At 38.0% G+C, this 15,124-nt stretch overlaps 2 protein-coding genes and 1 long non-coding RNA gene across 6 annotated transcripts; 2 read left to right on the top strand and 1 right to left on the bottom strand.

The window, feature by feature from the left end:
* The first annotated feature begins 39 nt into the window (after window positions 1-39).
* On the top strand, window positions 40-1,936 carry LOC143894289 (transcription factor Adf-1-like). Of its 4 annotated transcripts, XM_077400456.1 has the most exons (5): window positions 40-557; window positions 818-992; window positions 1,111-1,388; window positions 1,470-1,604; window positions 1,675-1,936. In XM_077400456.1, the coding sequence occupies exons 1-5, from the start codon at window positions 362-364 to the stop codon at window positions 1,728-1,730; spliced, it is 840 nt and encodes a 279-aa protein (XP_077256582.1). In that variant the 5' UTR covers window positions 40-361; the 3' UTR covers window positions 1,731-1,936. The 4 variants fall into 4 exon arrangements, 3 of the variants coding, with proteins under 3 accessions (XP_077256582.1, XP_077256580.1, XP_077256583.1); XM_077400454.1 differs by having other exon boundaries at window positions 1,470-1,936; XR_013256049.1 differs by lacking the exon at window positions 1,111-1,388 and having other exon boundaries at window positions 41-557.
* A 5,687-nt stretch (window positions 1,937-7,623) lies between these two features.
* LOC143894308 (uncharacterized) lies at window positions 7,624-8,593 on the bottom strand. Its single transcript, XR_013256055.1, has 2 exons — window positions 8,297-8,593; window positions 7,624-8,051 (listed from the first exon to the last, which is right to left on the bottom strand). It is a non-coding gene; the product is annotated as an uncharacterized LOC143894308 (long non-coding RNA).
* A 340-nt stretch (window positions 8,594-8,933) lies between these two features.
* On the top strand, window positions 8,934-13,699 carry LOC143894291 (uncharacterized). Its single transcript, XM_077400459.1, has 2 exons — window positions 8,934-9,758; window positions 11,374-13,699. Exon 2 carries the CDS (start codon window positions 11,869-11,871, stop codon window positions 12,697-12,699), a length of 831 nt encoding a protein of 276 aa, XP_077256585.1. The 5' UTR covers window positions 8,934-9,758; window positions 11,374-11,868; the 3' UTR covers window positions 12,700-13,699.
* Window positions 13,700-15,124: the final 1,425 nt, after the last annotated feature.

Genomic DNA, 15,124 nt, shown 5'->3' with positions numbered 1-15,124 from the left:
TTGGTTAACTTGTGACGACGCGACGCGTGACGCGCTCAGTGAAAACTCACAGCCTTAAGGTCGGTCCAGAATGAGTTGCAAACGCCTCGTTGCCAGTTGCAAAGGATGGCAACTACTAGTTGCAAAGTGCTATTTCCGGTTGCAAGAGACAGTTGCGGTTGCCGAACGAGAGTTGCCCAACTTTTAACTTCTTGGCGACTGCAACTGGCAATCTCAACATCTCAGCCAATCAAGTATCGAGTTTTGGAAGGGCGCGAAAAGTGAAAACACGAGTACCACAGATGAAGGTTATGTGTGATACAAATGGTGTAATGTAATTTTTGGTAGATATCTTAGCATTTCGTTATTTGTACAAAGCAAAATGGATATTGAAGAGCAAAACGAGTTGGATATGTTTGAAGAAGTTGGAGAAAATTGGGATGAATCCGATATACGATCACTAATTGCACACGTAAAAGCAAATCAATTCCTAGTTAATAAAAGTGAAAGAGATTTCAAGAATAAAGAAAAAAAAGATGATGCTTGGAAAATAATTGCAATGTTACTCAATAAATCAGGTATGTTTTTTATGTACCGTCTTTGTGTAAAATTAGAGGTTACTTTTAATCTATAACCTCAATATAGCCTCAAAGCTGTCAGACACCAAATAATTTTATTTATTTCTTGTTGTGTTTACACTATTATTTCATTAAACTTCGATTAATTGGCAAAAATAGCCAATATTATCTGACTATTCCGCTAGCTAATCATGGATTAATTATTTGAAATTGGTTAAAATCAATTATTATACATATCTTTATTCTACTTTTAATTTCAGAGACAGAAGTACAAAAGAAATGGAAATCATTGAGAACTGTATTCAGTCGCAAATTGGGGCAGTTAAAGCAGAAAATGCCAAGTGGGAGCGGAGCTGATGCAAAAGGAAAAATATCACGAATTGAGTGGGAGTACTGGGGTGATATGCAATTTCTTATACCACATATACGTCACAAGTAAATTACAAATGATATCATTTATAGAAGATATATTCATTTTCTTATTCATAATTGTATGCACTTATATGATGTTTGAAGTATGATTAATATTTTCATTCCTGTTTTATTGTCTCAGATTAAACAGAACATCAAATTTTCATAACAAACAACTTCAAATCTCTCCTGCGTTTTTGGGTTCTCCTTCAAACTTGGCTTCTTCTTCAAACTTGGCTTCTCCTTCAAACAGTGGAAATTCGGTTCTTTTGGCTTTTCCTTCACACTTAGCTTCTCCTTCAAACAGTGGAAATTCGGTTCTTAAATCAGCCAGAGAAATAGATAAAAACACAATCAAATGTACTGCAATTGAATCATTGCCTTTGCAGAATGCAGACTTTATATTACCTGAAAATCCAAGTATATAATATATATTCAAAAATATTTCAGTTATAATTGTTTTCAATTAATTTAATCTACATGTTACATTTAAATTTGCAGGTTCTGCATCGCTCCTCACACAAACACTAAGTAGTGAAATAACAGTGGTTTCTACAAATGATTCTTCACATCTTGAAACATTGTCATCAAGCAGCTGTGAACAAATAAAATCTATGTCTACTAACGAAAGTGAAAGTAAGAAATATTCATCTAGCATGAAGTCTAAACGCAAAGTTCCTACAACAGATAAATTTTACACGAAAAGGAAGAAGAAACTTGAATCTTGCTCAGCTCGTATGTCAGAAGCATCTGATTGTATGAAGGAAACACTTACCGCAGTAACACAATCCTTGAAAGAGCCAAGTGGAAGTGATGATCTTCAATATTTTGCTTGTCTTCTGCCTATATTTAAGAATCTAAATGATGACCAAAAGACTGAATGTCTACAGACATTGCTGAATGCTATGATAGAATTTGGAAAAAAAACAAGCATTAATTAAAAGAATGAAGGAATAATTAATATTTGACTGATATATACCTCTATTGGAGTTTGCACTATATGATTTTTTTTATTTTATTTCTAATATTATGTGCAATATAATTTTTGCCAATTTAGCAGTATATCAGCAATACAGTTTAATTTCTTTTTTTAAGTTCTTATGACGTTCAACTTTTGGTTTTTATGTTTATTATAAGATACACATTATTGACATTTGTGTATTGTATGTAATACAGCACAAGAATTTATATTATTTTATTACTTACGCCAAGTGTTCTTATATCTGTGATTGTTCGACCTGCTACATGTATAATTAGTTAGTTTGGAAGATAATTGTTACTTTCAGTATTTCTTTAAGATTGGTAAAGGAAATCCTTGTGTTCATTATCGTATTTCCTATTTTTATTTAATGTTGCATGTTCCTTATAGAGATGCTAATATGTATGTTAAATAATAGAGAATAATGGATGTTACATTATATATATATGGACAAATGGTATATGATGATATATATAATAAATAATGGACTATAATTATGTTATTTTAAATAAATAAGTACTTTTATTATGTGATATGTTTATTATTACCTTATTATACTATGCAATAAATTTCTTATGAGACACACAAAGTTTTTGTTATACACGAAACACTTCATATGCAGATTCATACACAATATCAAAAATATTACTAATAGTTAATAAACAATTAACATAGTCAATTGAGATTCATGTTTATATTATGAAAAGCTTGGTCCCATTGCCATTCAACTGCGCCCTCGTCACTATTTACATAATCCCGAAGTACATTCCTTAAATTAATTATTGCTCTTCCAGCATTGTTAGAACCAGTTCTATGTAATTCTTGTATATGGGGTGAGTTATTCTCATTTCTCCAAGCACCAGGTTCAACAATACCATTAACCTCATGATCTAATAGACCACGAGGGCAATAACGTCCACCAACACCTCCTTCCTTAGTAAGCAGAAAATTATGGAGGCATATTAATGCTTTTACTATCACTTCAGCATTATCAGGAGAACAGCACAGGGAACGTCGCAGTACTCTCCACTTAGTAGTAAGTATGCCAAAAGAATTTTCAACTACTCTACGTGCCCTAGAGAGTCTATAATTGAAAATTCGCTCAGGACCACCTAAATCTCTCTTTGGGTATGGCCGCATCATATAAGTTTTTAGCGGAAAAGCCTCGTCCCCCACAAAAAAATGTGGAAACATTATATTTGTGTTGGGGAGGAAATATGACAATGGCAGATCAAGAGAGCCGTCCTCCAGAGCAGAACCTAGTGCGGATTCAGCCCACACGCCTCCGTCACTCATACTACCTACAACAAGTATAAGATTAACTATTAATAACAAAGAACATAATACAATCACTTTCCAAACAACCCACCATAATCTCCTATATCGACCCAAGTAAATTTATATTCTGCATCAGCAGCAGCCATCAGCACTATGCTGAAAAATTGTTTGTAATTGTAGTATAGACTTCCTGTTTTAGGAGGGCACTGGATCTGAATATGTTTTCCGTCTACCGCCCCGATGCAATTTGGAAAATTCCAAATTGTATAAAACTTTTCAGCAATGTTCTTCCATGATTCTGCCGTTGGTTTCGGAAGATAAATTGGTTGAAGTACATTCCAGATGACATTGCAAGTTTCATAAATTATTTCGTACGCTGTAGATTTTCCAATTCTGAATCCTCTTGCTGTTGTACTCACGCTGTCTCCATGAGCAAGAAATCTGTCACATAAAAATTATTTGCATGCTGAATCTTTTACCGACTTTATTTCAACACATTAAAAATTAGATTACTTACGATAATGTCAATGCTAAGCGCAAACTTGGTGGATGTGGAATCCTTTTGGAAAACTTTTGCAACTGTGGCTGTACCATAGTGAGGAGATGATCATATTGTTCTGCTGACATTCTATAGTCTTTATAAAATAATTCATGATCTTCATTCAGAAGATAATGGAATAAATTGTCATAGTGGCCGCATTTCTCTTTATCAAAATGAACTGGTCTCACCCACCATCTTCTATTTACTTTTGACAATTTTTGTAATACATCACTACTTGTTGCCATATAATAATTCCATGATATTGAAAGTATTACCAATAATTTTTGCAGACGCTTTAGATGTTTCTTTCTGTTTCGCAACATTTTTAATATTTTGTATATAATCTATCTGACACAGACAACTTCTTCAGATACAAGTTAAAGGTGACTCCTCATGCACGACGAAAAAGCGAAGCGAAACCTGATTGGCTATTTCTTCACAACTTGCAACTCTTGACATCTATATGTGGATTAGGCGTTGCAATGATTTACAACTTGCAACTGGCAACTTGCCACTCCGCAACTCGCAACTGCGCGTTGCAACTCATTCTGGACCGACCTTTACATGTATCAATTATATATTATATGAAATGCAGTGTATTCAAACTTTTTTTTACAGTGAACAGATTATTTCTATTTACTATTTTTAATACACTGTGTGTATCTTGAAACGAGGTGAAAATTACAAAAGTGAACAGATTTTACTAGATTTCGACAAATAAAATCGTAGATACTCTAGTGAATTTTCACACTTTTGTAATTTTCACCTCATTTCAAGATATATAATCGACCCCGGTCATGTTCCAAAACTCACTCTAGTTAACTAAAATGCTATAGTGTATACGTGACGTAAACTATAAATTTTAGTTACCCAGAGTGAGTTTTGGAACGTGACCCTGGTTGCGTTCCAAAATTCACTCTGGGTAACTAAAATTTATAGTTTACGTCAATACACTATAGCATTTTAGTTAACTAGAGTGAATTTTGGAACGCAACCCTGGGGGTCAATTCTGTAACTTTCATCATGGTGAAAATGCGAGCCAACTCATAACTTTTGATTCCCTAACTTTCATCATAATGTAAATGCGACCTCTATGAAGTTGGCCGGATAACTTCAACGTATCGAACTTAGCTCCGGTAACTTTAGCCGGTCAACTTCGACTTTATTAATTTTTTTTTGTTTAATCGTTTGTTGGTCGTTTGTTGGTGATTGTTGGCATAATTACAATGTTTGTTGGTTCTTAATTCTTTTGTAAATTAAAAAAAAAAATTAACGTTAAGTTAGCCGGAAAAATCTCATTTTTAATTAAAAAACGGCCTAATCGATGCGTAATCGTTTGCTGATGATTGTTGGTCTAATTTTAGCGTTTGTTGGTTTATTATTAGTCTTAAAAACGAAAAATTATCTCGGTAATCGACACTGAACATGCTCTGCGGCCACATGCGCATGCTCAGTGGCCGCACGCGCATGCAAAAGTGCGCAAATTTGAAACGTATGTATACTTATATAATGCATATCACTTATTGTTAGCTTTTAATGATGAATATATTTTATATAATATATCAAAGTACATACGTGGACGGGAGGGCCTTGGGTAAATATCCCGTTTAAAGGACCCATTTCCGATGACCTTGAATTTGACATATATTGTCAAGGACACCCTCCCGAGTAACATGCAAGTGATTTTAGTTGGGGGTCGCTTTTTATTAAAAAGTTATAAACAAAAAAGTTTGGAAAATATAGCAGCTATTTTGAGTTTTAAAAGGTATAAATGACTAATAAATATGTCGAAATAGTTCACGCATACACTTTCTACGCGAACCTATGTTCACCCCCACCCCCCGTTTTTGTAGATTAGTGACGCGCTTTAAACAGTTAAATACTTTTAAAGCGCGTCATCTAACCTATGTAGGTAGTATTTAACTGTTTAAAGCCCGACTAAAATCACTTGCATGTTACTCGGGAGGGTGTCCTTGACAATATATGTCAAATTCAAGGTCATCGGAAATGGGTCCTTTAAACGGGATATTTACCCAAAGCCCTCCCGCCCACGTATGTACTTTGATATATTATATAAAATATATTCATCATTAAAAGCTAACAATAAGTGATATGCATTATATAAGTATACATACGTTTCAAATTCGCGCACTTTTGCATGCGCGTGCGGCCACTGAGCATGCGCATGTGGTCGCAGAGCATGTTCAGTGTCGATTACCGAGATAATTTTTCGTTTTTAAGACTAATAATAAACCAACAAACGCTAAAATTAGACCAACAATCATCAGCAAACGATTACGCATCGATTAGGCCGTTTTTTAATTAAAAATGAGTTTTTTTCCGGCTAACTTAACGTTAATTTTTCTTTTTTAATTTACAAAAAAATTAAGAACCAACAAACGTTGTAATTAGGCCAACAATCACCAACAAACGACCAACAAACAATTAAAAAAAAAAAATTAATAAAGTCGAAGTTGACCGGCTAAGTTACCGGAGCTATCGAACTTTCATTAATTGGAATCGATTGGTGGTCGTTTGGTGGTCTTTGGTAGTCTAGTCTGATCGTTTAGTGGTTAGTCGTTTTCTTGAAAAATAAAAATGAAATTTCATGTGTGAACTTAGCCGGACAATTTTTATTTTTCAACCAATTTAACTTTTTTATAGCTCATTCGACGCGGAATCATTTGGTGGTCACGAATATCATCATAAAAACGTTTAGTGGTCAATCGTTTTCCTAGAAAATAGAAAAAACCGTATGCGCATAATGCCGGACATATCACCTCTGTGCCACTAGTCGGAACATTGTATTTATCACCCAAATTGACTTTGATAGGGCTCAATCGACGCGGAATCGTTTGGTGGTCACGAATATCGTCATTAAAACGTTTTGTGGTGAATCGTTTTTCTAAGAAATAGATAAAACCGTACTCTCACGCCATTGGTCGTATGACTCTGTGCTATTAGTCATACGACCAATAGCGTGAGCGCACGGTATTTTATTTTTTTTAGGAAAATGATTGACCACCATACGTTTTAATGACTATATTTGTGACCACCAAACGATTCCGCGTCGATTGTGCCGTATGAAAGTCAATTTGATTGATAAATAATGTTTATCCATCAAATTACCGAGCCAACGTCACGGAGTCATGCGACCAATGGCGTGAGAATACGGTTTTTTTCTATTTCTTAGGAAAACCATTGACCACCAAACGTTTTAATTACGATATTCGTGACCACCAAACAATTTCGCGTCGATTGAGCCTTATCAAAGTCAATTGGGGTGATAAATACAATTGTTCTGACTAGTGGCACAGAGGTGATATGTCCGGCATTATGCGCATACGGTTTTTTCTATTTTCTGGGAAAACGGTTGACCACCAAACGTTTTTATGATGATATTCGTGACCACGGTCTTACACAGGTCTTGAAACGAAGGTGGTGGGGGGAGTTCATCTGACGACCCATAAATTATTTCGACTTGTATCCATAAGGGCGGCGCTGCGATCTACAGAAGTGGCAGACGCAAGCGTATTACGATTAATCTAAATTTTAATATTGCAAACACTTGAGGAAGAAAAATATGAAATAAAATAAATATATTTGAGTGAAACATTGAATAAATAATAGAAAATAGAACAGAGAAGTGATTGTATGTGTATAGAAGATCCTGTTGGGTAGCGGTCGAAGTAGTTGCGACACTTTGTTTTTTAATAAGTTTAGAAAAATAAGTTATAGTTGTACTTAAGTTATATTTATAGCTTTTTAAAAATAAGTTTAGTTTTTTTAAGTGTTGCAACTACTCCTTACCGCGACTATACGTGTATAAAGGACCAAGGGTAAAAACATAGAACTGCATTGAAAAAAGTAAAGTATATTTTAAGTTTTGGTCCATTTAGAAATTTTTTTTTTACGAGATTGTGTTTTGGCATTTTTAAGTTTTCTTGGTGCGCATTTTGCCTCATTCTTAACCGAATATAATACAATATAGAATATGACAAAATTTTGGATGCATGCTCCATGCAAGGAAAAGTAAACTTGTACGTAAAAAACATTTTATCCAGCGTAAGATTGAAAACATCTTTGCAAGATGCATATTTCACAAAGCATGTTTCTACGTGAGAAATCAGTTCAAAAAATCGTAAATTTGAGTGTATTAGTCCACCTTTTGATTTAATGTCGACCAATTGTGACACAGAAGATTCATGCAAAGAATCTGATCTTATAGCTTCTACGCAAGTAGTGCAAGAATTGTAAACCTTTAATACCTGCTTGCATAAATAACCTGTGAAAATTATAAACAATGTGTTAGCAAACAATAGTAGCTTCCCATTTACACCAAAACTCAGTTAATTTTCACTTATGACGTCATAAAGGTGCCATTTCATGTTGACTCTTGACGCTCATTTTCAGCGCGCAAAAAACAGAAATAATATTTTTTATTTATATAGATATATAAATTTATTTATATATATATATATATATATATATATATATATATATAACTAAAAATTTTATTTTTAGGCTCACGTGTGGCTTCGCTTTGACGCTAGCGTCAAGAAATCAAGTTGAAGAAATGAATTTATTCAACATCCAGCGTTGACGCTAAATCGTCGTTGATCGTCCCAGTACAATCAAAAATGGACTTCAAAATACGTAAAATATTAATTATTACAATACACCCTTTCGTCATAATAACAATTATAGATGAATAAAGATGAACACTCGTGGCACAGAAACACACGTCATAAACACGTACGAAGCTCGAGAGAAACTGCCGCAACTACGCTGTGATTGGCTGATTGCGCTACATCTGTCGATGGCTGCGCCGCATAATGGCGATGCCAAGTCCTAAAATCGGGGACAATAAGCGAGACATCCCCACCCTCGAAATTTGATCCCGTTTCAAGACCTGTATGTAAGACCGTGTTCGTGACCACCAAACGATTCCGCGTCGATTGAGCCGTATGAAAGTCAATTTGATTGATAAATAATGTTTATCCATCAAATTACCGAGCTAACGTCACGGAGTCGTGTACGACCAATGGCGTGAGAGTACGGTTTTATCTATTTCTTAGGAAAACAATTGACCACCAAACGTTTTTATGATGATATTCGTGACCACCAAAAGATTCCGCGTCGAATGAGCTATAAAAAAGTTAAATTGGTTGAAAAATAAAAATTGTTCGGCTAACTTCACACCGGAAATTTCATTTTTATTTTACAGGAAAACGACTAACCACCAAACGATCGGACTAGACTACCAACGACCACCAAACGACCACCAATCGACTCCAATTAATGAAAGTTCAATACGTTGAAGTTGTCCGGCCAACTTCATAGAGGTGTAAATGCGAGTTATCTCACGGGAGTTCGTTCGGCAAGAATTTTCTTGTCGAATGGTGAAATCCGGGCAAGAAAACTATGAGATAAAGAGAGAGAGGAGAGGTCGGTTGGTACGCCTCCTTGTGAACAGACGGCTCATGGAAGGAAGCGCAGGAAAATCGGAGTAAAAGGAAGGAAAAGGAAGGAGGACCTCGGGAGAGCGATGGGATCGACGGAGGAAACATAGAGGAAGAAGAGAAATTGAAGGGAACGTGCGGAACGGTCAGGGAAGAAAGAACGAGAAGACACAAGAAGGAGGAGACGAATAGGTTAGGGCTGAGGGAGAAAGCGGTAGGAGGGGAGGAGAACGATGGAGACGGAGGGTCGCGCAGGCGTGCTGGCGAGAACGCGATCGGAAGGCGGCAGTGCAAGACGAGAACGGTGAGAGAAGAGGGCGTAAGACGCGGAAACACCGGCTGCGGCCGAGACGGCGCGGGGTGCCGGCCCCTCCAAAAGAGCGGGTTGGCACTACTGCGGGGCGTCGAGGCGCAGCAACGGTGTAGGCTTGAGCGATGGGCGCGCGCGCGGAGCGAGACTGGGAGGAGAGACCCCTGGTAACCATCTCCGATAGAAAACGATAAAAAAATTTCTTATCGTTTTTAATACGGTTAGTGAATCGTTTATTTACGGTACTCTATCAGAAACTCACGTTACAAAATACTTGGGATCCTATCGTAAATGTCTTATCAGCTATACATCAGTTTCTATCGTTTTTAATATGGTTAGTGAATCGTTTATTTACGGTATTCTATCAGAAACTCACGTTACAAAATACTTGGAATCTTATCGTAAATGTCTTCTCAGCTGCACATCAGTTTCTATCGTTTTTAATATGGTTAGTGAATCGTTTATTTACGGTACTCTATCAGAAACTCACGTTACAAAATACTTGGAATCCTATCGTAAATATCTTATCAGCTATATATATATATCAGTTTCTATTGTTTTTAATATAATTAGTGAATCATTTATTTACGGTATTTTATCAGAAACTCACGTTGCAAAATACTTGGGATTCTATCGGAAATTTCTTATTACCTTTATATCGGTCTCAATCAGTTTTTAACATAATTGAAGTTTCGTTTATTCACGATACTCTATAAAAAATTCTCGATACAATACACATGGGCTTGCATCCTAAATTTCTTATTAGTGGTGCATCGGTTTCTATAATTTTTAATGGTATTAAAGTAGCTATAATTGTCTTTTTAATATGGTTAATAGTGAACCGTTTATTTACGATGCCCTGTCAGAAAAAATTGGAAAAATTTGAAATTTCTCAGCTATATATCAGTCAGAACATCTTTAGATGTTTGCTACTCTGCATGCCACCGGATTATAACCGTGTAAAAGAAAAATAAACCGTATCAGAGATCTTTCCATGATAAAGAAAGAACTGCATTTTTTTTTTTTTTTTTTTTTGAAATAATTAAGCTTTTACCTTTGCGACAACAGCACCAGGAAGCCAAGGGCCAAAATTTTCACGGTTATTAGAGAAATAAAAACAACATTTACATTAGAAACGTCTTATTTAAAATTGCACTAAAATACAAATAAAATATTTTATTATTTTAATCTTAATAACAAATCACACACACACACATAAAAATACTTCGACGAACTTTGTTTTCGAAGATGATAAGTTGTATGTCGGAAAATCCTGATAAGAAACGATAGATGTATCGGTTCGGTTAAATCGTATAAATATCGACGAGATGTCTATCGTTTTAACTTTATACAAACATATACAAAGTAGAAGGTTTTCAAACGATTCAATTTATATCATTAATATACGATAGAAAACGAACCGATTTGCTGCCATAAAGAAGATGATAAGTTGTATGTCAGAAAATCCTGATAAGAAACGATAGATGTATCGGTTCGGTTAAGTCATATAAATATCGATAAGATGTCTATCATTTTATTCTTATATATCCGTATTAATGCATACGGTAAAATTATTACCATAAATAACGATACATATTATATCGTGTATATACGATTGATTCAGATGGGCAATAATTGTACATATAGAAAACGATTCATAACTATAAAATTTGTATAGTTATTTTCTTATTCGGACCTAAAACGATAGAAACCGATTCGATTCGATTAATGTTTTATCTGTCTTCTAAATATGCAACGATAGAACCGATAAGATACGATTAAAAAGATACAGATATAGCCGTTTTTAATCGTTTTCTATCGGATATGGTTACCAGGGACAGGACGGCGCTGCGAGCGGGCAGAGCTGGCAGGCCTGAAGAGGAGCGATACGGGCCGAGAGGGCGCGCGCGCAGAGCGAAGACGGGAGGAGAGACGGCGCTGGGAGCGGGCAGGGATGGCAGAACTGAAGGAGAGGCGATGGTGTTGGCGCACTGATGGAAAGCGCGGAAGACGAGATAAACATAAGCGAGAGGTTAGAAGTAGAAATAGTAGTAGAATGAGAAAAAGGAACGTACCGAAGGAGAGGCAGACAGAAAGTAAGTGAATAATGTAGATAAAAAGGGAAGAGAAAGCGGGGAGGAAGAACAGAGGCAGGTAATGATAGAAGGACAGGCATAAGCACTAATAATTTCAATGTAGTGACAGGAGAGGAGAGGATGACGAGGACCGAGCAGAGGACGGAAAAGACGGATTGGATAAAAGAAGTTATAAAGGAAATAAGGGAGGTAGGATAGAAAATAGATCGACAGAACAAAGAAATAAAAAAAGAAATGAAAGGGATGAGAAGACAAATAGAAAGGCTGGAGAAACGACAAAGGCAGAGCGAAAAGAGCAAGGGGCAGGACGAGACAGAGGAAAGAGGATCGGATGAGAGCAGTGAACGATGGGAAGGAGAAACAGAGGAGGCGAGGGAATACAGCGACAGAGCGGTAAGGGGGAAGAGGGCAGTAGATGAGGAAGAAGAAAGTGACGTGGAAGGATGGAACGACGGAGGATGGGGAGAAAGCTGGTGGAAAGAGGCCGAGAAAGAGAAAGAAAATAAAAAGGAGAAGAGGAAGAGGAAAGAAGAGATAAAAAGTAAAGAGGTTAGAAAGAGTGATGACGGACCAAATAAAAGAAAAGAGGACAGAGAATATAAAGAAAGAAACGAGGCAAGGAGATATAAAAACGAGAGAGAAGCTAGAAGCAAAGAGGAGGAAAGCAAGCACGAGAAGGAAAAAGCGCGACGAATGGCAGAAGACTTGGAGAAAGATGTAAGAAGAAGAAGAGAAAAGAAGGAGAGAGAGAAGGAGCTAAAAGCAGAGAGAGAAAATAGAGAGAAAGAGCAAAGGAAGAAAAGAAGAATAATATGGAGGAAAGTAAGAGGGGAAGATCCGAGAGAGAGAAGAGAGCTAGTGGAGATAATAATGGAAAGAGTGACAGGAAGAACAATCCCAGGAAGAGGAGTAGTAGAGACAATTGGAGCAGACAAAAACAAACTGATGTTTATGGAGCTGGAGGAGGAGGAGGACAAGGAAAAGATAATCGAAAAAAGCGGGGAAATATGGAGAAGATGGGAAGTGGGGGTAGATGAGGAACTTTCAATGGAAGAGGGCCTATAGACACAAGCTGGTAAACAAAGCAAGAGAGGAAAGATCAAAAGGAAGATCGGCAGTATTAACAAATAGGAGGCTGTGGATCGACGGAAGGGAGGTGAAATGGGACGAAGAGGGAGGAAGATGGAGGAGGATGTAAACCGACAAGGAAGAAACCAAGGAAGCAGTAAATGGAATCAGAGGGAACGAGGGGAAGGAAATCGGGAGGGAAAACGCGGGACGAGATCTGGGATGGGAAAGAAGGAAGGAATGAAAGAGAAAAATCAAAAGAACTAGTAAGACCGGAAGAAAAAGGGGGAGGAACGAGCCAAGGGGGGCATCTTAGAGGGTATAGAGTCAGTATCTAACAGTCGAGAGAGCAGAGATTAATAGACCATAAAATTACGAAAGCAGATAGTAGGTTATGTTAAAGCGGACCCCTTTGGATTGTATAGAGTCAAAAAGAGGACAGGACAGGAGAGCAGAAAGTATGTAACGGTTTGGGTACGTTCCGTAAAAACGCCTTGTAAAGCCGAGAGGCAATGACAATAAAGCATATCTATCTATCTATTTATCTAAGAGAGAGAGGAGAAAAACCGTGGAAAGTGATCTTCATTTTGTGTGATTGCAATGTAATGGAACAACTTTCAAAAATATGAATTTCAAAAAAAGGGGGGCTAACTTCATACACTCATGTAACGGTGTATAAATTATAAAAACAATAATAATGGCAATATATATGGCTGCAATGTTGTTATTTAATCATAATGATAATGATGATGATGATGATGATGAAGATGATGATAATGTTTTCGAACCACGTAATGAGGTTATGAGAGTTACACGAAGGTTACTCTGGTAACCATATCCGATAGAAAACGATTAAAAACGGCTATATCTGTATCGTTTTTAATCGTATCTTGTCGGTTCTATCGTTGCATATTTAGAAGACAGATAAAACATTAATCGAATCGAATCGGTTTCTATCGTTTTAGGTCCGAATAAAAAAATAACTATACAAATTTTATAGTTATGAATCGTTTTCTATATGTACAATTATTGCCCATCTGAATCAATCGTATATACACGATATAATATGTATCGTTATTTATGGTAATAATTTTACCGTATGCATTAATACGGATATATAAGAATAAAATGATAGACATTGTTTAGGATTAAGGTAAAATCAGGTGGCAGGGCGCTGTCGCGAAAGTAATCGCCCCTGGCGCAAGCACAAACAACCCTCAGGCTTGACTCGACTTTATACGAGATCACCCGAATATTGCGCTTACCGTTTCGACAGCGCGATTGCAAAACGCGCACGCGTATTCCTAAATATGTATACCGCGCAACGCGTTACCTCGCGGATCCATGTGATTCGCTCTTCGTGAGGCCCATACCCCCGCCGAGGGTCTCCTCTCGGGACGAAGGATAATCGATATCGATCCGCGCTCTCTTCTGTTCTCTGCCGCGACAAGAGACACATCGAGCCGGGCGTTCGCGACATTGTGCCTATCGGGAGGGGTCCCGACCGCCAGTGCGTGAAGTCCGTAATCAAGTTTCATCGCGAGCCGCATCCGTGAGATCGCCGCGTGAAACATCTCGAATCGCTCTTTCACTCGTGCCGCGAAGAGTGAGCCGTTTTCCGATTGCGAGGAGTTCGGTATTGGGGGACACGAGAAGCCCTGTGCGCGGGGTAGTTTCGAGCGGACAAGTGTCGTCGCGAGTGGCATTAATCGTCGCGCACTATCTCTCGTCATACGAGATTGACAAGATTTGTCGCCCGCAATCGAGTGGGCAACGCGCACAAACGGATCACGTGATCACCGCGGGCGGTACCGTGATCCTCATCTAAAAGAACGTACAGACGGCGAACGAGACCGTCACCTGCAGTCAGCCCGGGTATAGTGATCGCAACAAGTGTTGTGATCACCGAGCGTAAGTGCAAGCGAGCACTTCTCAATAACTCAGCGCAGGGAGTTCGATCCCGATATCGACCCCTCTCTCGTGGCCATTTTGTCGTGCCGCGCCGTTCGTGAACACGGACCATCAGCGTGAATGTAAAGCGTATAGTGATTGTGTAAAACGCGAACTCACTATCGCGTACCCGAGACAAAGGGAAAGCCTGAGCATCTCGCACCTCGTGACCGCGGTTGCTCGTCTGCTTCGCGCCAAGATATCCGTTGACCGCGAGCAAGATCTCCGGACGCGAGGGCGGTCATCTACCGCTCTACAAGATTTCCGTTTCGCGAGCCACGCAGACAGAAGGAGCGACTCAAGATTTCCGTCCCGCCATCCCGCGAATGCTCCGGGTGCTCGGGTGCGTGAGTGCGATACGGACTCTATGTGCAATAAAGTGTGTTTGTCAGAATAACCCGGCGAGCGTTTTTTGAACCCTCTTTTCGCTACCTCCTTGGTTCTTGCCCCGCGCCCTGGACAGGGTGGTCCC

This window comes from Temnothorax americanus, unplaced genomic scaffold (assembly GCF_048541705.1).
Source record: "Temnothorax americanus isolate GAGA-0224 unplaced genomic scaffold, ASM4854170v1 Scaffold135, whole genome shotgun sequence".
Classification (NCBI taxonomy): domain Eukaryota; kingdom Metazoa; phylum Arthropoda; class Insecta; order Hymenoptera; family Formicidae; genus Temnothorax; species Temnothorax americanus.
Note: the sequence above shows the minus strand (reverse complement) of the source record. Positions and strands in the feature narration are given on the sequence as shown.